This window comes from Diospyros lotus, chromosome 2 (assembly GCF_014633365.1).
Source record: "Diospyros lotus cultivar Yz01 chromosome 2, ASM1463336v1, whole genome shotgun sequence".
Classification (NCBI taxonomy): Eukaryota; Viridiplantae; Streptophyta; class Magnoliopsida; order Ericales; family Ebenaceae; genus Diospyros; species Diospyros lotus.
This window is the reverse complement of record NC_068339.1, coordinates 24,303,837-24,327,331: the sequence shown is the minus strand read 5'-3', so window position 1 is coordinate 24,327,331 and position 23,495 is coordinate 24,303,837. Positions and strand designations below refer to the sequence as shown.

The following is a 23,495-nucleotide window of genomic DNA, read 5'->3' as shown; positions in this document are numbered from 1 at the left end:
CGGCCACCGTGGCTGGTGGCGACTGACAGTCCGCATTTGGGTTGCGACGTCTTTGTATCTAATGTGTTAGACATTGTTTCTATTGAGTTAGACCACATTTTGTGTCTAAAAGACTTTAGTCATCAAATACAAAGATTATTCAAATGTGATGATGGGTTGCGAATTCATCTTTAGCACACATCAGATACAAATATGACTAAAATGAGCAGGGTTGCGACTTTAGCACACATCAGATACAAAGATGACTAAAATGTGTGCTGATGACTAAAATGTCTTTAGCACACATGAATAATCTAACATTGTTTCTATTGTTGGTTTCCATTGTTTCTATTTCTCTGTATATATTCATGTACCATATTATACTTCTAATAAAGTATTGATTTTCTATAATTTTTTTAATTTGATTGTAGGCAATCAATTATAATTTAGGAGATGAAGGAAAGCCCCAATGAGTAACATAGGTATGTATGAGAAAATTAGTGATTTAAAACAAGAAAAACAAAATTTTTATGCAAATTATATAGGTAACATTGTATTCTCTTATGCGTGTGCCTTGTTTGATCTAGTGAATCATAGTGTGCTTCCGGAATTAGCCGAAGATAATGAGGAAAATTGCCAAGATAATGAGGGTCCTCCGTTAAATGACGAAGTAGCAGGAGAATACAATGATCTTGTCCCTAAGGTTGGAATAAAATTCAATTATGAGAATGAAATTTATGAATTTTACAAACAATATGCTTACCATGTGGGTTTTCCAATAAAAAAAAAGAATTCGAAGAAGGGTGAGGATGGGGTCGTAAGATATGTGACTTATGCATGTAGTCGAGAGGGCAAAAGAACTAGTCAAGCTAGCACTTCTTTGAAGCCTCAACCAACAATTCGAATAGGGTGTAAAGCTAAGATCACAGCCATATTAGTTGTTTTAGGAACATGGCAAATAAGCACCATCCATCTTGAGCATAACCATGAAACAAGTCCAAGCAAATCTAGGTTGTATAAATGTAATAGACAGTTGAACGATCAGGTGAAGCGACAACTTCAAGTTAATGATATAGCTGGAATCTCGCTACAGAAAAGTTATAACTCAGCTGTTGTTGAGGCTGGTGGGTATGAGAATCTGACATTTGTGGAAAAAGATTGTAGAAATTATATTGATAAGGTGAGAAAGTTAAGACTTGGGGAAGGAGATGCTGTTGCTATTCAAGCGTATTTTTCTAAAATGCAAGCCCTTTGTCCGGGTTTCTACTTTAGTGTCGACTTGGATGAAGAGTATCGATTGAGGAATGTATTTTGGGCGGATAATAGATGTAGACAAGCGTATAAGGAATTTGGCGATGTTGTGACATTCGACACCACATACCTGACCAATAGGTACGACATGCCATTTGCTCCATTTGTTGGTGTAAATCACCATGGGCAGTCGACACTATTTGGATGTGGTCTACTTTCGAACGAGGACACTAGGACTTTTGTGTGGCTATTTAGTACATGGCTTCAGTGCATGGAGGATCAAGCTCCCACTGGAATAATCACTGACCAGGATAGGGCTATGCAAAACGCAATTGAGATAGTTTTCCCTAACACGAAGCACAGGTGGTGTTTGTGGCATATACTAAAGAAGTTGCCTGAAAAGTTTGGGAACCATAGTTACAAGGCTTCAATTCTTTCGGCTGTACATGATGTTGTGTATGAATCACATAGTCCTGAAGTATTCGAGCAAGGTTGGAGTTTAATGATTGAGAAATATGCACTGCATGACAACGATTGGTTGTCTGGACTATACACACAAAGAGCCCGTTGGGTGCCATGTTTCTTGAAAACTAGTTTTTGGGCAGGGATGTCAACAACCCAGCGGAGTGAGAGCATGAATGCATTTTTCGATGGTTATGTACACTCAAAAACTTCATTGAAGCAATTTGTTGAACAATATGAGCGTGCATTGAGGTCTAAAGTTGAAAAGGAGTTTCAGGCAGACGTTAAGTCATTTTCTCAGATGGTCCCATGCGCATCGAGATATCCCATGGAGAAACAATTTCAAAAAGTATACACAATCTCAAAATTCAAGGAGTTTCAGAATGAGTTCGCAGGGAAGATGTATTGCGAGGTTGTGTCTATCGAGGAGGGGTCGCTTGGTACGAGGTACAAGGTGCGCGAAGATATCATATTTGACGAAAGATTCAAGGAGAGAAAATTTTCAGTTGATATTGACAAAGAGAAATGCAATTTTATTTGTAGTTGTCATATGTTTGAGTTTAGGGGAATAATATGCAGACATATGGTCACAGTATTGATTCGAGATGGTATCAGATCACTTCCTGACAAGTATATCTTAAGGCGGTGGAGGAGAGATCTCAGTAGATCCTACACGAGAGTAAAGATTAATTATAACGGTTGGATTAGTACGCCTAGTCAGTTAAGATACGATAAGCTGTGCAGTGTGTTTGCAAAGATTGCAGACTTGGTTGCAGATGATGAAGATAGTACCCAGGAAACTATGGAGTGGATGGAATCTCAATTGGCTGCATTGAGGAAATCTAATACGAAGCCTAGTTGTGGTAGTAATATACATGTTGAAGATAGTGTGCAAGAACAATTTCCTGATTCTGGAGAGGCAGCTACAGCTTCAAGCGTGCAAATTTTGGATCCAAGATGCTCGCAGACAAAGGGAGCCCCTAGGAAGCTTCGCAAGAAGGGTCCATTGGAAACGAGTTCTAAGAAAGCGAAGAAGGTGCCATTGGAAAGGAGTTCCAAAAAAGCGAAGGTATGCTATAATCTTTTGTTTAATTATCTAATAATGTAGTGTTCAAATTTCCAATTGTAATGGTCGTTACTTTCGTTTGATGTCTAGGTGGGATCCTCGAAAGTAAACGAAGGCAATGCTCCGATGCAAAACATTATTCAAGACAATCAAGTATTTAGTGAAGGATTTACACAAGGACAATATCACGATTTGGCATCATTCTCATGCTCAGAATTAATGGTAAGTACTTGGATGATATTTGGGTAATAATCTAAGTTGTCATTTTTTAAATTTTTGGACTTTCGTTTAGGTTATATTCTAGTGCTTGCTTTTTTCTTTTGCAGGCTTCTTTTGGTACAGCTCAACCCTTCATGCCAATGTACGTGCCCCATCCACAACCCGATGACAACCCACCAGATGTTTGAGGCATGTGTAACCCTTTTAGTGTTGAAACTGGATGTGGTCTACTGTTTTTTACATGTTAATATATACGAACTGCAATGGTTTTACCTCTCACTTGAGAGGAGAATTTTTGTGTTTAGTGTTTTACTTTCATAGTTTACTCTCATATTTTGTGTTTTCACGCTTGCAGGCAAAGAAGCACATGGAATTTGTTTGTCGAATGAAGCACTACATTACCATGCCTCTCTTCATAGATAGGACAGCCAAGGCAATTTTTAAATTTTCTCAGTAAAACCTATTGACTTGGAATTAGATGTTGTTGCTTATGAGACAGGATGTGTCTTAGCATTGTCCTTCATGAAAAGTAGATTTTTATTCAGGTGAAACGTTATGAGCAACTTCCAGCCTCTCAAACATGCTACATTGTGGTATAGCTGAAACTTTGTGCCTTTATTGAGCAGAGTAGTTAAAAAGGATGCAGGTTCTCAAGTTCAAGTAGATGGAAGAAGGCTTGGTTCAAGTTGTATTGAGCTTCTATAAAATGGTTGTGCTAATTGTCACCCTTTATTATTGTTAGGGCAGATTTACTATGCTAGACTTGTTTGTATGATTATGGATCATTTACCCCATCGTGATGCTTAGCATCATAGTTTAATGACATAGCCTGCCTTTTGTTCCCTATTATTTTCCATGTTGATATGCAAAGATCATCCAAGTGTCTGCGTATTTATGGAATGATGCATTGAAAGAAAAAATAAAGTCACATTGTTCTTTATGTGTTTGCCATAACAGCTGGATTTGATACTGTATTGGATTTGAGAAAATATTGTCACACTGCATGATATGGTAATTGCACAAAGGAAACATTGTAAGATATGCGCATTAGGTCCCCTCCTCTCTACACACATGCTCAAGTTTGTTTTAGATCCATAGAAAATCAACTCTTTCCTAAAATTAAAAGGGGAAAAAAAAAAAAGAAACGCTCACAAAGAAACAAAGAAAGGAGAGAAAAATAAATAAAAAGATGCAACCCCACTCACACAGAAGATAAGCCTAGACATTGTTAAGTTTGTAATTTCAATTCAATTCTTCTCCATCCAAGCTGCTGGACTTGATGCGAGAATTCTGGAATGTTGGCATTTGGTAGATATATCTTTCTTTACATCATGTCCATGGATTTTTTGAAATCAAGTGCAAGATATATCTTTGGCTATTCATTCTTCCATACCTTAGATGGTGAGAAAGATGTACATACACGTACATAAAGGTGATGGATACTAATACAAACATATCTTCAAATATCATTGGTATGAAAATACTAACAACAAACACAATCATTAATTTAGGTACTATACACAAGTACATAATTACATCAAAGCAAAATACCTAAATCTACTTCCATTATTTTTCATCACCCATAAACTGAATAAAAAACAAGCCAATCCTAACACTATCATACCTTTAACAAACCTTTTGTCTTTTGTTTTATACTCTTGAAGTTTCATTTTTAATTTTATATTTTCTTGTACAATAGAGCTAAGCTCTATCTGAAGCTTCAATAACTTTTCTTTTTTTCTTAAAGTCTTTTTTTGAAAAATCTTGACTTGTTCTTCTAAAGCTTTCCCCTTATCGAACAATACTCCACATAATATTTTCTCACGCGTTGTGCGTTCATCATCGATCCATTGAAACCATCTACAATCATCATCATGTCCATCAAATCATCCAACAATTAATTTCATTTATATTAATGACTTATACATTTATAAGAGAATAAATTACCTTCCAAAACCGACATCTCAAGAATTTTCTTCCAGGATTACTCTTAGTCCATGATGTGTAGCACTTTACAGATACACCGTGCTTACACACAATTGTCTGATGCGAACTACATGAGTTAATTGAAGCTTCTTCCATTTCTAAAATAGAAGCCATAAATCCTGAGATAGTAAATTTCTTAAACAAAACAAATAAAGTTTATCAAATAGAGCCATAACAAATAAAATTTATATTCTTAAACAAAACAATATGCTTGGATCAAATAGAGGACCAAACAATGGTTAAATTGAAAACAATAAATTAAAGAACCATAACAAATAGTAGTCGCACTCAGACTTCTCAATACAAAATAATAAATTCTAGTCAAACAATGGTTAATCAAATAGAGCACCAAACTGTCTTTTTTTTTTAAAAAAAAATTATTATTACTAAAGGAACAAACCTAACTAATTATACAATTTCAGTTGGAACATGGGTCAATTGAAAACTAAGACATGGATCATACAATTTCAACACTTCCATTCCTGGATTCCTCACCCAGTGACCCAAAAAATATTACCAGAGAATAAATAATTCAACACTTCCATTCATGGATCCAAGATGCTAAAAAAGATGATACATGAATCACAGAAATAAATGAATCACAAAGATGCCGAGTATCCAAAATAAATCACAAAGATTATGTATGCCTAGTATCCAAAATAAATCACAAAGATGCTCCATAAATCACGATTAAACTTTCAAAAAACCCAAATTGCGCGTATATACATATATATCATGGATGTATGTCGGAAATCATTACTGATAAAACTAAAAGACTTACCTTCGTGTAAATCTGGGCCACTTATACCGTGAAAATATGCTCGGATCGAAGATCAAACGGTTAGATCAAAGATCAGAATGATTGAGATACAACGAAAGATGTTGCAGGAGGAGGCAAGGAAGCTGTTTCAATGGAGAGGGAGATAGAGGGTCGTTTCAGTGCGGGCGACAGTGAGAGAAGCAACGGCCAGTAGGCAGAGAAAGACCAATGGCCAACAGGGAGAGGGTCGTTTCAGCGCTAGCTCGAGAGGGATGGAAGACACGGCCAGCAGGGAGAGAAAGACCTACGACCGACAAGGAGAGAGACACTGATAGCCAGTAAGGTGAGGGGAGGCAGGGAGGCAGGGAGAGGGAGACCGAGGGCTTGGCAAGAAAAAGGGAAAGGAGAGGGAGGGGTCGTTCTGAGAAAGGAGGAGGAGAGGGTCGAAGAAGGCCGAAAATTTTGAAATACATGATTTTGAGCCACAAATCATATCGCGAGATTCCCCAATATTTTGGCCTAAAAATATCGCGATATTTTTCGATATTCTGGCGGTGGCACTTCTTCGGGCACTACTTCTGGCCGAATAGCATTACTCTATGTTTTTTTGTTTTGATGACTTAAAAGATGATAATCAGTTAAATATATTTTTATTTTTAAAATATATATTTATAAATAATTTAATCTTAAATATTTTTTTTTTAATTATAACAATGTATCAGTCACAAAACGAGCCAAACAGAAGAAAAGTTAAAAAAAAAATTTAATAAGGCAAAATGGCTATTATATATTTAAAAAATAAATAAATTATAGCTCTGCAAATACAAATTCTCAATACAAATTCTTATCAGTTGAATGAATAAAATTGATTACTTAAGAAATCTTGAAATAAAATTGATAACTTAAGAAATCTTGGACGGAATGAGCACGGGCGGGAGAGAATAGAAGAGAATAGAGAGAGAGATAAAGAGTAGCGAAGGAGAAGCAACAATGTTTTGAGTGGCATTTCAGAGGGTATTTTCGTCCTTTTCCTGCTGTGCGTCAACTTGGGCGTCAACTTTGTGCGTACATTTAGCAAAGAGAAATTCTATTTGTAACCAAACATTTTGTTTTTCGTAACTTATTTTTAATATTCTTGAAATATCCTGAGATGAAAACTCATATTTGTCCTTCAGACCGCGAACATACCCCATTCTCGCTAAACCCGAACAGATCCCCAATGGGAACCCAATCAGAAACCCCAAATAGAATACCACATTGCGGCCAAGAAATCCATAATCGAAGAGCCCACCACACGATTAGCCCCCATCTGGAGAACAAATATGAATCCTAAACCTCTCCCTTTCCCCATCTCTGCGGCGTAACAATCTTATCTCACGGACAACATGAACAAGCATTCCACCTAATCCCGTTCGGATAGATCCGGCGTGCACTGCATAAGCCCATATATATTCTTGCTAGAGTCCGGAATAGTGGCAAACTTCATAGCAAATTTGTGGCGGTCGCCATCGGACGCCACCTTTATCCGAAAACTGTTGAGTAAGTTCTCCCTCATCAGGCTTAACTCACCATTTTCGTTGGAAATATTTGCTAAATTCCCTATAAAGAACATTTGAGTTTCCGACATGCTCAAAATGTGTTTCATGTACTTGTTCGAGTATCGGAGCATGCAATAATTGTACCAGCATATCGCTTCCGTATAATTTAGACAAATCTGCAGCCTCTTCCTAGCATCTTCTTTTCTTGTCGTTGTTACACCATTGTGAAGATCCTACTCCCTTTCATAATACTTGATCCAGTCCCATCTCAATCATTTCTCGTTCCACGACATAGGCTCGTTGCACTGCAATAGAATATTCTGTAATCCTAGCCCAGGCTAAAGCATATATGATCTCACGTCATAGGCCCTGCTGGAACTTCATCGCATTGCTTACTTCTAAGGCCACTAATTCTGGGGCAAATCTGGCCGAGGAAATAAATTATGCTTCGTACTGGGCTACCGTCTTGCTTCCCTAGGTCAATTCAATGAATCCATATACCTTTTGCGCTCACATCCATTTAGGAAAATACGTATCATTAAACACCCTTTGAAACTATGCCCATGTAGGCTCTCTGCCCACAAATCTTTGTCTAGCCATCTTGTAATACCCCGAGAGCCCAGAGAAGTTAGTATATATCGAGGATAGCGTAAGAAAGGAAACAACACCAGCTGGATACCTTTTGGGCTGAATGTTGGCAAAGAACTCCCAAGTTAAGCGTGCTTGACCTGGGGTAATCCAGGGATGGGTGACCCCCCTGGGAAGTTCGTGTAGGCCCCTCAGGGTAAGTTGTTCCGGTTCTTCCTATCGCTCGAGCGGGATGTTACAGGTGGTATCAGAGCCGACCCTTGGCGAAAGCGGTCCGATGAGGGCGGGGAGTGGCGCCGGGGCTTGAGGGCCTGTACAAGGAGCGGCTTCTGGCAGGCTTCTAGGATGGCAGCCCCCAAGGGGAGAAGGTCTGGGACCAGTTGTAAGGTCGCATGACGAGGACGTCATGTGCTTAAGGGGGGAAGAATGTAATACCCCGAGAGCCCAGAGAAGTTAGTATATATCGAGGATAGCGTAAGAAAGGAAACAACACCAGCTGGATACCTTTTGGGCTGAATGTTGGCAAAGAACTCCCAAGTTAAGCGTGCTTGACCTGGGGTAATCCAGGGATGGGTGACCCCCCTGGGAAGTTCGTGTAGGCCCCTCAGGGTAAGTTGTTCCGGTTCTTCCTATCGCTCGAGCGGGATGTTACAGGGATACCCCGAGAGCCCAGAGAGGTTAGTATATATCGAGGATAGTGTAAGAAAGGAAACAACACCAGCTGGATACCTTTTGGGCTGAATGTTGGCAAAGAACTCCCAAGTTAAGCGTGCTTGACCTGGGGCAATCCAATGATGGGTGACCCCCCTGGGAAGTTCATGTAGGCCCATCAGGGTAAGTTGTTCTGGATCTTCCTATCGCTCGAGCGGTCGTTACAGGTGGTATCAGAGCCGACCCTTGGCGAAAGCGGTCCGATGAGGGCGGGGAGTGGCGCCGGGGCTTGAGGGCCTGTACAAGGAGCGGCTTCTGGCAGGCTTCTAGGATGGCAGCCCCCAAGGGGAGAAGGTCTGGGACCAGTTGTAAGGTCGCATGACGAGGACGTCATGTGCTTAAGGGGGGAAGAATGTAATACCCCGAGAGCCCAGAGAGGTTAGTATATATCGAGGATAGTGTAAGAAAGGAAACAACACCAGCTGGATACTTTTTGGGCTGAATGTTGGCAAAGAACTCCCAAGTTAAGCGTGCTTGACCTGGGGCAATCCAATGATGGGTGACCCCCCTGGGAAGTTCATGTAGGCCCATCAGGGTAAGTTGTTCTGGATCTTCCTATCGCTCGAGCGGGATGTTACTCATCTCCCACCATAATTCTGCATCACTAACCAACAAGAAAGTCGCTAACTGCACATTTTATGCATCAGTGCTTCCTATAGCCCGCAAGTGCTTCTCCACTATCCTCATCCACTTATCTACAACCAAGGCATCGTTTCCCCCACTAAATTCTGGGGGTTGTAGGGCCATAAATGTAATATCTCATATTTTTTAAAGAGTTCAAGAGTAATTTATCTTGGACTATAAGTGTAATTTTTAGATAAATTAAACTTATATAATTTTTTATGGTAATCAGTATCGAATCGATTACAGGAAGTGCCCTGGAGCCTAGATGCCTAAAAAAAATGATATGATATTGACAAAGGTCCCGAGTCAGGATTTATGATATTAAAAGAAATTAGAATGAAAATAGTTTTTGGTACAGTTGTGTTTCAGGATGAAAAATTGAATTATCGTAGGGGACATCCGAGAAGTCAACGGAATCCTGAGGGGGCTCCGATTTTATGTAAGGAACAATCCTGAGGCGGTTTCGAGATAAAACAAAAGTCTTGTAAGTGCTCGAGAATGAAATCGACCTTATCGAATAATTTTAGATTATTAATTTTAGGTTTTGATGGTTTAATCCAAATAAAATTTTACTTGAAGGTGTAATTGCATTTAATTAATCTCCTAAGTTAATTAAGAAAATTTAGAAGTATTGAATATGTAATTTAATTAATTAGTGTATATAATATTTATACACGCAAATAAGTACCAGTGTTTATATGAATAAGATGTAATATATGATATATGTATATGCGTGGAGAAGAAGTGAGCAACAGTGAGATCATGATTAGCCTTCAGCAGGGAGATAAATTCAGTGGGCCAAACCAAGGAACTGCAGAGAAATCTGTGGGGGAATTAAATGGTAAGTTGGGAAAACAGTGGCCTAAGAGGAAACAATTGAGCTGGGAGATAAATTCAGTGGGCCAAACCAAGAAATTGCAGAGAAATCTGTGGGTGAATTAAATGGTAAGTTGGGAAAATAGTGGCTTAAGAGGAAATAATTGAGCTGGGAGATAAATTCAGTGGGCCAAACCAAGGAATTGCAGAGAAATCTATGGGTGAATTAAATGGTAAGTTGGGAAAATAGTGGCTTAAGAGGAAACAATGGATTCTGTGAAGTAGTGTCAAAGTTATATTTATAAATATAATGCAGACAAGTTATATTTATTAATAATTATGGTGTGTGGTGGAGAAGGCTCTCACGTGCTACCATCTTAAATCTTATATATAAAAATATAAAATAAATAAAAAGGGAAATTTGTAATGAGGAGATAAAAAGGATGCTCACCTGAATACATGGTATAAGCATATAACTAATATATATAAATATATATAAGTTATGATAGCAAATATATACTATATAATAGAAAAAATAATTTCATTTAATATTATATTAATATATGTTCTAAAATTGGGAACATGAGCATGGGACGTAAGGCAGCGGACTTCAGCTTAGCCTTTATTTAATTCTTTTTAAATTTCAATTGCTTTGTAACAAAGTAAATAGGTTATGATTTATCTTTGGGGAATGAAATCAGCAACTTCTGGATGAAATTGCAATGGATGAAATTATTATAAAGCAATTCAGTGGGCAAAAAGCTTAGGTGAAAATGGGCCAATTTAATGGGCTACGCTTGGTGCCCAAACACTATGTGTATATAAGTAGTGTATTGTGTAATTGAAGGGAGTAGTGTGTAATTGAAGGGAGTAGTGCCCTGTGAGATTAAAGAATCAGAGAAGAGAAAGTGAGAGAAAAATGAAAGGATTTTGATATTCTGGTAAGTGGGTAGAACTTGTAGAAGTATTGTATGTTATATACTTAGATAAATTTAATTAATTTAAATTATGATTTTATTAATTCTTGTAAAATATTTTACTTCACAGCGGGAGTACGATAAAGATAATAAATAATTTTTTAAAGGCAAGTTCTTAACCCTCTCTTTGTGTTCCTTAATCTCTATACAAATCTCCGTTATTTTTCATATTTTATTTCCTTCCTCATCGTGATTCGATTTCACACATTAATAATACAAATACACATGGTAATTATTTTATAATATATGAGTTGTTGTTGAATCTGTAAACAGTGGGTTTAAACTAAATAGGTGACCCCTGGTGATATTATTTCTAACTGCCACGGGACTTTGTATCGCTCCTATTTCTTTAGGAATGATGTTGAACCGATGTGAATTAGGTTATTCAAGAATTAGGGAGACTCGATGCGATTGTGGCGATCAACTGACTGGCTTCCGTCTAATATTTAATATTATCAAAGATGCTAAACTAGTCCATAATGTGAGTAACAACGGGTGGTACCCCTAATCTTGAATGTGAGGTGATAAAAATATTTACCTATATGAGGGACCTGTAATTGTATGTTAGAATCCCGTCAAGTATCAACGAGTTGACTTACGAATATTGGGCCAATGCCTTATGCCATAAATGGGTTGGGAATGTACCAATATAGGTTCAATGACGTAATTTGCATAACGTAAACAATATGAACTTTTGCTTGGAACTATCAGAATAAATATTTCCATAACCACTGTATAAAGACCCTTGCATATACATGGTGGTGTGAGTTGCATATGATCATGCATGATATTTTATATATGTTTATCAAGTGAAATTTACGATGGGTATTTGTCTCCTCGGCCTCTGAGCGAGAGCATTGTTATCGTTGTGCCAGTGACGTCCGAGCAAGTTAGGCATGTGCTGCCATACCAAAAAGGATGATGTATGGTTGATGAGTGATGTGTGATTTATGCACAATTAGTTCGGACAAGTGTACCCTAGTCAAATATGCATAGAGTGATGAAAAGAATGTCGATCCCACAAGAACTAGATCACAATACCAAAATGATTTTAATTAGCCTAAGTTGAACTAATTAATTAATCGGATAAATAAAAAAGAAAAAATAAATAAATAACTGAATTCTTTATGATAAATTAATTAACGAATGCATTAAGGTTTAAATTTCATTTAATCTGTGTTATATAATTATTTATTTAATCTGATTTAAAACCAAAAATACCCTTACAGTATTTTATAATTATTTGCATGTGATGGTGAATTTCTCTCAATTAATTAATAAGTTTTCTCAAGTCATATTAATCATTTATTAATTCAATTTCATTGTCAATTTTTTTAGCAGATATCAATTAAATAATAAGCATTAAATTCTTTGGAAACCTCTAATCTCGGAAGAGAATTTGACTCACTAAGTTTTCTCGATTCCCACACATGAGCTAATCATCTCTAGATATCATAGTTGGACCGTCCAAGCCCAATCTCGGCCCTTTCCTTAGGCCCAATCTTGGCCTAACCTGATCTCTCTTCTAGACCCAGATTTGGCCCAACACCGGCCTGCCACAGTATCATTGCAAACTCACTAGATATCCGCATAACCGTCTCAGATCCCATCATCATTGATGACGGATCTCATCCACATTAATGAGGGTCCCGTTGCCACCGTGCTACTACCTAGGAACCATCACAAGCGCCGGATAGCCAGTCACATCACCTGCAAACACACGTCTCATGCATGCATGAGGACATCTCCTTCTATATCAAGCAGTTCTCTTCAGAGCCAATGTATGTTCTCACATCTGATCTACTGATACACTGCCTCATCTTACTCTTTTACTGACTCGACCGTCGGAGTGCTAGCCGCCCCCCCCCCCCCAAACGGATCCGTGGCAGGAGCCTGTACTCCCCCTCCGATAGTCCCCATTTTGGTCAGGAAAGAAAATTTGGAGCCCACTGTGGGGCTCGATAAAACTTACCTACCCATAAGTTCACCGAAGCCTTTCGAACCAAGCTTCCAGCGATCGCACCATGGTGCGAACCAGAAACGCCCCCGCCCAAGTGCCAAACAACCCCGATCACCCTCCGTAGAATCCAACTGTCATAAAGGTGCTTCTCCAAACAGTCGAGCGGCTCCACAATTGAATGGACGAATTAACAAAAAACCAACAGTATGACCAGCCCAACGGACGGGCTGACTGCGATGCCGAGGGCAGTTGCCACCAACACCATCAGGTTACTCATACTCCAACTCTTTCGCCTTCCACGTCCCTATACTCTCATAGCCATCCCTTCTCTGAGTTCATCATGACCGTTCCCTTACCCAATGGTTTCCGCCCTCCTTACGCCTTAGAATCCTATGACGGCACCACTGACCCCCAGGATCACCTTACCACCTTCAACGCTACCATGTTGATCAGCAGAAGCTCAGACTCAATCATGTGCCGAACCTTTCCCAACACACTGAGAAAGTCGGCCATGTTACGGTTCTCGTCCTTGGAGCCAAATTCCATCCACGATTTCTCCGAGTTAGCCACCCACTTCCTCACTCACTTCTCCACTAGTCGAGCCCATCGCCGGACCTCGACCAGTCTTATTAACTTGAAACAGGGTGAACATGAGCTGTTACGGGCGTTCATGAACAGGTTCTTTCAAGAAACCCTCCAGATCAAAGATCTCAACCCCGCGGTATCCCTACACGCCATTACAGTTGGATTGAGAGCGGGTCCCTTCTTCGATTCACTGGCTCGGAAGCCCCCCGCTACCTTGGCCGACCTTAGGACATGGTCGGCAGGATACATCAACATGGAGAAAGCCTCAGCTGCCTGACGTGCGAAGACCGAACCATGAATACAACCGCAATCGGCCCCCCAATCGAGGCCTTTTCCTCGGCATCAACACAGCCACAAGAGAGACCCCACCGAAACTAGGAAGGTTAGGATCACAACAAAGGGGGAAGGGAACCACCTCGGGCCCTTGAACCACCCCGGTTGCACTACTTATTCACAATAATCGCATGAATATAAAAATTTCAAATTTGAAACCGAAATGCATAGAATAGAACAAGTTATCTAGCATACAATTGAATATTCTAAATTAGATTTTGCTCAAAGGTCATACAATCTTAGAAACAACAATCAGTATAATTAGTACACCACCTTACTCTTTCGAAGTTTCGACTCCAAATCTTACTATGGATATTTTCTCTAATAAAAGCGATCCCTCAAGTGTATACACAAGATGTGCACCGTTATAAGAGTAAATTGCAAATAAATTCAAAGTCGGTGCCATCCCAAATACAACGAACGGGTTTTCATGAAAGAAAAAAAGATTGACATAGTTTCATGACTGGAATAATGCCCTGAATGAATAACTTCTGAATTTAAACAGAATTCCTCAATCTGAACTTGAATCCTGAGATCACATGATGTATAGCATCAAGAGGGACCAGCTTGGTTGTAATGGGGCTATGAAGTTAATACAGGTTGTCAAATAAAAGGGTAAGGAGTTCAAAGGATGTGTCGAGAATTTTTTTTTTCTTTTTTTTTAACCTTAATATCAAAGCTAGACATACTTTTTTTACTTTTGTTTTTAGCATTTATTTTGAAACACTTGTGCTGAACAGCTGAGCGAACGTCTCTCTTTCTCCTTTTTTTTTTTTCCACTTTTTTCTTCTCTTTTTTTTTTCTTTCCTTTTTTTTTTAAAAAAAAATATGAAAATACCTAGATGGACTAATTTCCAAAGACACACTAGGTTAGATAAACTTCATATGGTTACGGGTTAGATGAGGATAAGGAAAGGAGTTGTGCTAATAACGACTCAAATGGGCTAGCAAGGAAAATTAATGTGAAGAAAAAAAAAGGTTAATAGGTCCAAATTGAAACAATGTTACTCAATCAACTAATTCAGAGTTTGAAACCAGCCAAATTCATCCGCTATCATTTTAGACATTCAAAGCAAATTGATGTTTTGAAGCTATTGAAAAGATGAGATAAACAATAAAGCACATTTAGAGTAAATGTTATTTCACCCAGAATCAACGATTTTTAGGCTTAAACACTCACTCAGGTAATAGTTTTCACTTCTGTTGAGAGATCATGCAATGTGCTAATCAGCTAATTACCGTTACCTCTGACTTTATGACCGATAACCCAATTTCTAATTATTAAACACCCGATGCATGCAAATCACTTATTCTAATCCCATACATTTACATTTTCAAATAAGAAATTAATGTATTCATGATTCAAACTGCAAATTCAACTAGCTACCAATGTATAAATCCAAAGCAATAGAACTAACATCAATTAAAGCACATTAAATTTCCATTCAAAATAAATGCAAGTAGGGGCGGAGCCAATGTAGGCCCAATGAGGGCCTTGGCCCTCACTGGGCCTTGGCCTGCCATTGAGTTTGGCCTGCACTCAGGCCCGCTAGGCTCCCTCAAATCAAGCCCTCAATCAATCAAACCCTAGGCTCCCTCACAATCAAACCTTCTCTCGCTCGCCGCCCACGCCTTCTGTTCTTCTCCCTCTCTCGCACGGCCCCTGGACCCGACGACAGGCGACCCGACCCCCTGTCTGTACTGTTGCTGATCATTTTTTTTTTATCCAAGAAGGTAAATTTTTTTATCCCATTTTTAAAATTAGGTGAAGTTAAATTTTGTTAACTGATGTTGGGTTAATTGATGTTTGGGTTTTGTTTTTGAAAATAAATTTGTTAATGTGATGTTAATTGATTGTTAATGTTGATTGTTAATATGATGTTAATGTTGGGTTAATTGATTGTTGGATCAATTGCACAGGCGCACGTAATTTGATATTTTGATTGTTGGATCAATTGCACAGGCGCACGTAATGTGATATTTTGATTGTTGGATCAATTGCACAGGCGCACATAATTTGATATTTTGATTGTTGGATCAATTGCTCATGCGCACGTAATGTGATATTTTGATTGTTGGATCACTTGCACAGGTGCACGTAATTTGATATCAATTGTACAGGAGTACATAATTTTATATTTTTATTGTTAGATCAATTGCACAGGCGCACGTAATTTGGATATTGATCAATTATAATTTACACATATGCACTTGATAAATTTATGAATTTGTGCATTCTCTAATTATCATTTGTTATCTTGAATTTGAAACAGTCATGGATAGATTTTTTAAACGAAAATCTCTGTCGGTTGTAGAAGATGTTGATAGGGAAAAATCAAATAGTGTTACTTTTGATATTACACAACTTCCCACCGATCCTGGACTAAGGATTCCAATTTTGGATTACGATGTTAATATTAGAGATCAAGTCCGGATAGCTTATATGCAAAAAGGTCCGTGTCAGCCTCTAGATCATGACTTTCCATATAGACCATTTGGACAGACACAAACTAGACGATTCAATCCTGCTTGGTTTAAAGAGTTTGGTAGTTGGTTGGAGTATAGTGTATTAAAAGATGCTGCTTTTTGCTTGTATTGTTATCTATTCAAAACAAGTGTGGGTAAACAAGGAGGAGGCGATACTTTTGTTAGTGAAGGATTCTCGTATTGGAAAAGTAAAGACAAGCTTAATATTCATGTTGGGGATCATGATAGTGCACACAATAAAGCTCGTATCAAGTGTGAGACTTTGATGAATCAAGAGCAACACATTCAGTCAGCTTTCTTCAAGCAGTCAAAACAAGTACGAAGTGACTATCGTATTCGTCTTACTGCATCAATTGATTGTATTAGACTTTTGTTGCGACAAGGGCTTTCGTTTCGGGGTCATGATGAATCTGAGAATTCAAAGAATCTAGGTAACTTTTTAGTCCTATTGCAATTTCTAGGTGATCATAATGATGAGATTAAGGCAGTTACAATGAACAAAGCTCCTTTAAATTGCAAATTAACATCTCCCGATGTTCAGAAGGATATTGTAAGTGCTTGTGCTGCTGAAACGATCAATGCTATTATCAAAGACATTGGGGATTTATTTTTCTCTATTCTAGTTGATGAATCTCGTGATGTGTCAACAAAGAAGCAAATGTCAATTGTTTTACGTTATGTGAACAATAGTGGACAAGTAAATGAACGTTTCATTGGTTTTGAGCATGTTTCTAGTACTACAGCTCTCTCACTTAAGGCTGCAATAAACAAGACATTTTCTAAATATAACTTAAGCTTGTCTAGATTGAGAGGACAAGGTTATGATGGGACAAGTAATATGCAGGGTGAGTTCAATGGTCTCAAATCACTTATTTTAAAAGAGAATCCTTGCGCCTTTTACATTCATTGTTTTGTTCACCAGCTTCAGCTAGCTCTTGTAGCCGTGGCAAAGAAGAATACTCCAATTTCTAACTTTTTTCGTTTGGTTACTGATGTGGTCAATATTGTTGGAGCATCGTCTAAATGTTGTGATCATCTTCGAGAGAAACAAACAAATATTGTTGCAAAAGCATTGGAGAATGGTGAGATTTTAAGTGGAATGGGACTTAATCAAGAAACTACCCTTCAGCGTTCTGGTGATATGCGTTGGGGTTCACATTATAATTCTTTGATCAGCTTGCTTGCCATGTTCTCAGCTGTTATTGATGTGCTTGAAATGATTAGTGTTGATGGATCAAATTCTGATAAAAAAGGTGAAGCATATAATTTGTTAGAGTCAATATTATCATTTGATTTTGCATTTAATCTACATTTGATGATAATTGTTTTGGCAATGACAAATGAATTATAAAAGGCATTACAGAGAAAAGATCAAGATATTGTAAATGCAATAGAATTGGTGAAACTATGCAAACAATGACTCCAGTCTTCTAGAAATGATGGGTGGGATTCGTTTGTGCAACAAGTCTATTCTTTTTGTCAGGTGCACTACATTGATGTTCCAAACATGGATGATATATTTATACGCCGTGCAGCTCGTGGTCGCCCACAACGTCAAGCTCCAAAAATAACATATTTGCATCATTTCCGTGTAGATTTATTCTATGCTGTCATTGATATGCAACTTCAAGAGTTGAATGATCGTTTCTCGGAGGCAAATACCGAGCTGCTTCTTTGTGTAGCATGTCTATGTCCAAAAGATTCATTCTCTGCTTTTGACAATAAAATATTGATTCAACTTGCTGAGTTTTATCCAGAAGATTTTTCATCAATAAATCTCCTAACACTTGATGATCAACTAGAAACTTTTATTTTTAATATGCGCTCTAACAAAGAGTTTGAAGGATTGAAAGGCCTTGGTGATCTTGCAGAGAAGTTGGTTATGACGAAAAAAAACATAATATATCCGTTGGTGTACAAACTTCTGACTTTGGTACTAGTTCTTCCGATTGCTACTGCTACTGTCGAGAGAGTATTTTCTGCAATGAACATTGTGAAGGATAGATTGCGCAATCGAATGGGAGATCAGTGGATGAATGATAGCCTAGTTGTTTATGTTGAGAAAGAGATATTTTCGAACATTGATAATGAAGTTATTATACAACGTTATCAAAATATGAAAAATCGCAAAGAACTATTATAAGGTATTGAATAAATAATGTTAATCTTTAGCATATTTATATTATTATATTGTTTCTTATTTGTTTCTTTAGTAAGTTGCGCCCTCACTGAATATTTTTTCTGGCTCCGCCCCTGCATGCAAGAACATTAAGTTGAAATGCAAAGGATTTTTTTTATTATTATTATTTTATTTTTTTTCATCAAACCAGCAGACAACAAAATTAGACACACTCAACAAAAACAAAATTAAACACAAAAACAAAATCCGATACTAACAATGTTCAAGTCATTCTGCCTATAAATAACCCCTCCTCCCAACTTGAATTGCACTTTAATCAAAGAGATAGATAGGGATAGAGAATACCTGATGAATATCAAGGCGAGAAATGATTCCTCAAGAAAGGCCAAGCTTACAAAAGGACTCTTATTGTTAGCATCACAAACACACATTCAAAATTAAAACAAACTACATAAAAGGCAAAAACAATGGCCTTTTATTCTTATTTTTTTCATTATATTATTTTTTCTTTTATTCCTGTTAATGATCAAATAAGTAGTTACACTTCGAATCACATTAATTATCGCATGTTTTAATTCACTTATAAAATTATTTTCAAAATAACGCAATTTGATTTTTCTTATGAAAGCACATACATCTTTTGAAAACTTATCATTAAGAGGTGTTGATTTTATTGCATCAGAATATGACACATTAATTCGCACAAACACCTCACACATGTCTGGTTTAATTTGATCCCTTAGGATATAGACCAACCTCAGGGATAAAAATTTAGGTTCAAACCCAGATAGATCTATGATATTTTTATATTTCTCCTCTTGGGCTTCTTCTTCTAAACTTATCTCATTTTGGTCCAATTTTCCTTCCGTGATGGCTTGTTTTGTCCTAGGGTCTTCAAGTGTCTCAAATGATTCATCACTCCTAATGACAGCTGTAGGTTGGATCTGGTCATGACCTATGGTATTACTGAACGAAAATTCCTCCCCAAGACATTGACCTGTAGGATCTTGATTGAGTTGGGTTTGAAACTCTCCAGGCTCACTCTCGCTCAAGGTCTGAGTAGACTCAGTAAATTGTTCTATAATGTTTACCTATGGCCCCAGTGGTTTGTTCTTGAAATTCGGCCACTTGCTCATTTTAAACTTGTTGACCTTCCATGAACTCCTGAAGGGTATCCTCTAAAGATTTTTCATACGAAGGTTGATAATCATCGGATATAAACTCTTGCTCTAATTTAAATTGATAAGGTGGTGGAGGAAAAGGTTCATAAAATTGAAATGTAGAATCATTGCTCCAATAGGAATTCAGATCATCATATGAGCTGGGGTAAGTGTAAAAATTTGGGTCGTAACCTGACAAATAAGGATCATCCCCCTGACACTGAAAAGAATGGAACCTATCCTCAATGTGGTGCGGGTAAAAATCAAAATTTTGCCTATTCACAATTTTCTTCAAAATAGGTATTTTAGGACAAAAATATGTTTTATGATTTGACGACTCACACACTGAACATCTAACCTCTATTTCATTAAAATTTTGAAAGTTTTGTATTTCTACCAACTCTACCTTCCGGGGTAAATATTCCAACCTCGCACTAAGGTCATCATCCTCACTAAGATCTAGATGGGAATGGCCGTGATTTTCAAAGGAATCTATAGGTGAAGACTGATTAGCACAAGGGTCGAAATTAAAATCATAGTGAATAACCGGAGGTCTAGTGTAGGATGGAATTGGTTGCTCTGGAGGGCACAAGTAATCCTTAAGCGGTCTAGACTTGCTTTGCACATTGAGATCATTATAATCATAGATATTTTCCCATACAGACATGTAATCAAAATAATGAGACATTAATTAATATGGCAGTGAAAATTCAAAGGCAGATAGATAATCAATGATAGATGAAATCAAGTGGATGCTTAAGAATTCTACCTAACCTTAGTCTCATATATTAACAACACAACAATATATATATATAATATTTTTTTTTTCACACTGGTTTATTTTCTTAATGACTTCCCCGGCAACGGCACCAAAAATTATATTCAACTCCTAACCTTGCATAAAAATTAACTATTCTAAAGACACTCACTAGGGGATCACACTTGCCAGCGTACGAGGTTTATGTAGTACAGAATTTAAACTGGTAAGTCCAGGTCGAATCCACATGGAAGTCAATTATTAAAAGAAAAGTAAAAATAGTGCATGAAAGTAAATTATGAAATAGTGTGGTGTAAGATGGGGGAAAATTGAGATAATCACCAAAAATAAATGGTTTTGGGACAAGACAATTTCAGTGCTGATCCATTCATTTCCCAAGCAAGCATAAAATTATAATACCATCGAATTAAATTAATTTTAAGATATTTGCTATTGATTATGTTTCGAGATGATGATAGTTCTAATTCTAGTAACCGACATACATGGCATGCCGACTTTAACTTAAGCAACTACCATAAACTGAAATGGATATAGTACACTTAAGCCTGGGGATGAATGATGATATTTCCAAATTAGTCAACCCACATACATGGCATGAAGGTTCCAGATTAGGCATATATCTCAATCCAAACTCAAGTGTTTTTGCAAAAATCTAAAAATTAATTTAAACGCCTCAACTTTCAATGAAGTTCAGTTAACTCGAGAAATTTTGGCTTTGAACACTGTCTTTGCCTTGGCCTGAGAATTTATTAGCTACACATCTTCACTGTTTAATACAGAAAAGTAAAGACGAGAATTTAAATGACAAAAATTAAAGTAACAGGAATTAAATTGCAGTATTTAAGTGCTAGAAATTAAATGGCAGTAATTAAAATACAGAAATTAAGTACTGAAATTTAAAATACTGAAATTAAATTTTAAAAAATACAAAATATAAATTGCATCAATGTAAATAACAGAAATTAAATCCAAAGACAGAAAGTAAAGTTGCTGAAATTAACGAAAGCAGTAATCTGATACAGAAATTAATTAACAAAAATTAAAAGAGCAGTAATCAATTAAACCAACAGAATCGGAAGAACAGAGACTGCCATTAACGAACAGTAAATGAAATAGAATAAAAACTAATAAGCGTTGTCTTATAAATTCTACCTCTAAGCATTTGAAATGGAAATGAGAACAGAAATGACAATGCGTTGAAATAACAGAAGTTAAAGGAACTAACAGAATAGCATGAGGAACAGAATGTAAAATCGACGCAATGAAATAACAGAACAGAAATTAAGATTCAACTATATAAGAAATTAATAATACTGAAATTAACACTGCTGTGCGTTGGACAGAACAATGGAACCACTGTGATGCTCACTCCAGCGCTCCAGCCCCTCTGTATTGCTCTCCCCCTTATTCTGGAATGAAAATGGCCGATGGGGGCTTTTTTTTTTTTCACTGCTTGCTGTGCGTGATTATATACATATCACACACCCACTGAAATGCCCTTGAATTGATGGGGTAATAACGAACAAGGGACCGCGTTTCTGGAAGCTGTCGCGCGCCTGTTCCGTGAAATTGGGCTGCTGTTTGGGCTTTAAATCAGGCTTCCGATTAAACATGCGGCTAGGCTTGGGGCTTCAATAGGCTTCAATTTACAATCAGCAGCTGGGCTTTAAGTTAATGGGCATGCGCTGGACTTCCAATTGCTATCTTTAATGTGAGCCCTTAATTGAATTAAGTCTCCAACCTTCACGCATGCATGGCTGCATCCCAACATATGTAATATGCTATAATATTATATATTATAGATATATATTATATATGTTTATATATATTGCAGATAATTATTCAATGAAACCAATTTAAAATCAAAACAGAAATTATAATTACAACAAAATTTTACAAAATTGACCGCTAATCACACTACGACGCTTGAATTGCATGCCTATTTGAATTGCATGGAAACAACAAATAAGTTTTAGTGGAATAAAATGCTTTCAGAGTAATAAAAAGAGAAGCTTAAGAAGACTTATAACAATTTTAGAAAGCTTAAGCCATCAGAAAATTCAAAGGGCCACGAATAATAATGGCAAATGACGACAAAGTCTTTATACTTCATCCCCCTCCTTATCTAACTGCCATTAATAACTTTTTGTTTAATGAAGCTGGATATCGTTAATACTAGGAAAGAAATGTAGAATTATGTGGGATTAATACTATTTTTTTTTTAATACTTGACTATAGCATATTATCTCAATCTTAGCTTAGATTAAGAAACACCCTCAAAGAATACAAAAATATGAAAACATATCATAATTTATAAATTCTTGATAGTTAACATTATTAAATTTTTATGATAAATTTGAAATTAATCTGACTTCTATTATGAGAAATTTCATTTTACTTAAGAGATTGAAAATTAAAATTTAATGAAATAAGAATTATTTGTCTTATGCTAACAATCATTTTCACTCTTGATCTTTGTTTCTTTTATGTCAATTCCTACTATTACTTTAACTCTTCGTGAATAGGCTTTAAATTTCTAAAATACCCCTGACTCAATGTTAAACAATTTGATTTGAACATTTCTATTAACAAATGGGTGATGTAATACCCTACTTCTCGATGCGTCTTATTAAATCGAGAATTGGGAATGTTTAAAAAGAATTATCTCAATTTCTAATGTTGGATTAATTTTTCTAATTTGATTTGCAACTCAAGTTTATTATCTCAAGAGTTTAGCAATTTGCAACTCAAGTTTATTTGAACTTTACACCCTCAATGCTTTGGAATGAATCTCGTGTAGAAAGTTGTTCAATTCAATCAAAACCCCAGAAACATCCTCAAGGAGAAGGCTTTGAATAATAAGAGAAAGTAATTGTTACATAAGAACGCGACAATCATAACTCTTTAAGGATGGATTTTTTGCTCCTTGATATTAACGTATCTTGAAATATTTGACAAATAACCTTTCGGTATTTTAACTATAACATCACATAATTTTGGAGACAAATAATAATTATTAATTCTGGTGTTTGAGGTAATTAATAAATATTTGAGAATTTAGAAGAAAATAATAAG

General features: G+C 36.9%; 2 protein-coding genes across 2 annotated transcripts; both read left to right on the top strand.

Annotated features, from left to right (window-relative positions):
* The first annotated feature begins 448 nt into the window (after positions 1–448).
* Positions 449–3,576, top strand: LOC127794729 (protein FAR1-RELATED SEQUENCE 9-like). The gene is made up of 7 exons (XM_052325977.1): positions 449–461; positions 567–682; positions 1,025–2,761; positions 2,849–2,980; positions 3,085–3,159; positions 3,333–3,410; positions 3,523–3,576. Exons 1-7 carry the CDS (start codon positions 449–451, stop codon positions 3,574–3,576), a joined length of 2,205 nt encoding a protein of 734 aa, XP_052181937.1.
* A 12,554-nt stretch (positions 3,577–16,130) lies between these two features.
* On the top strand, positions 16,131–18,485 carry LOC127794728 (uncharacterized). Its single transcript, XM_052325976.1, has 2 exons — positions 16,131–17,672; positions 17,826–18,485. The coding sequence occupies exons 1-2, from the start codon at positions 16,131–16,133 to the stop codon at positions 18,483–18,485; spliced, it is 2,202 nt and encodes a 733-aa protein (XP_052181936.1).
* Positions 18,486–23,495: the final 5,010 nt, after the last annotated feature.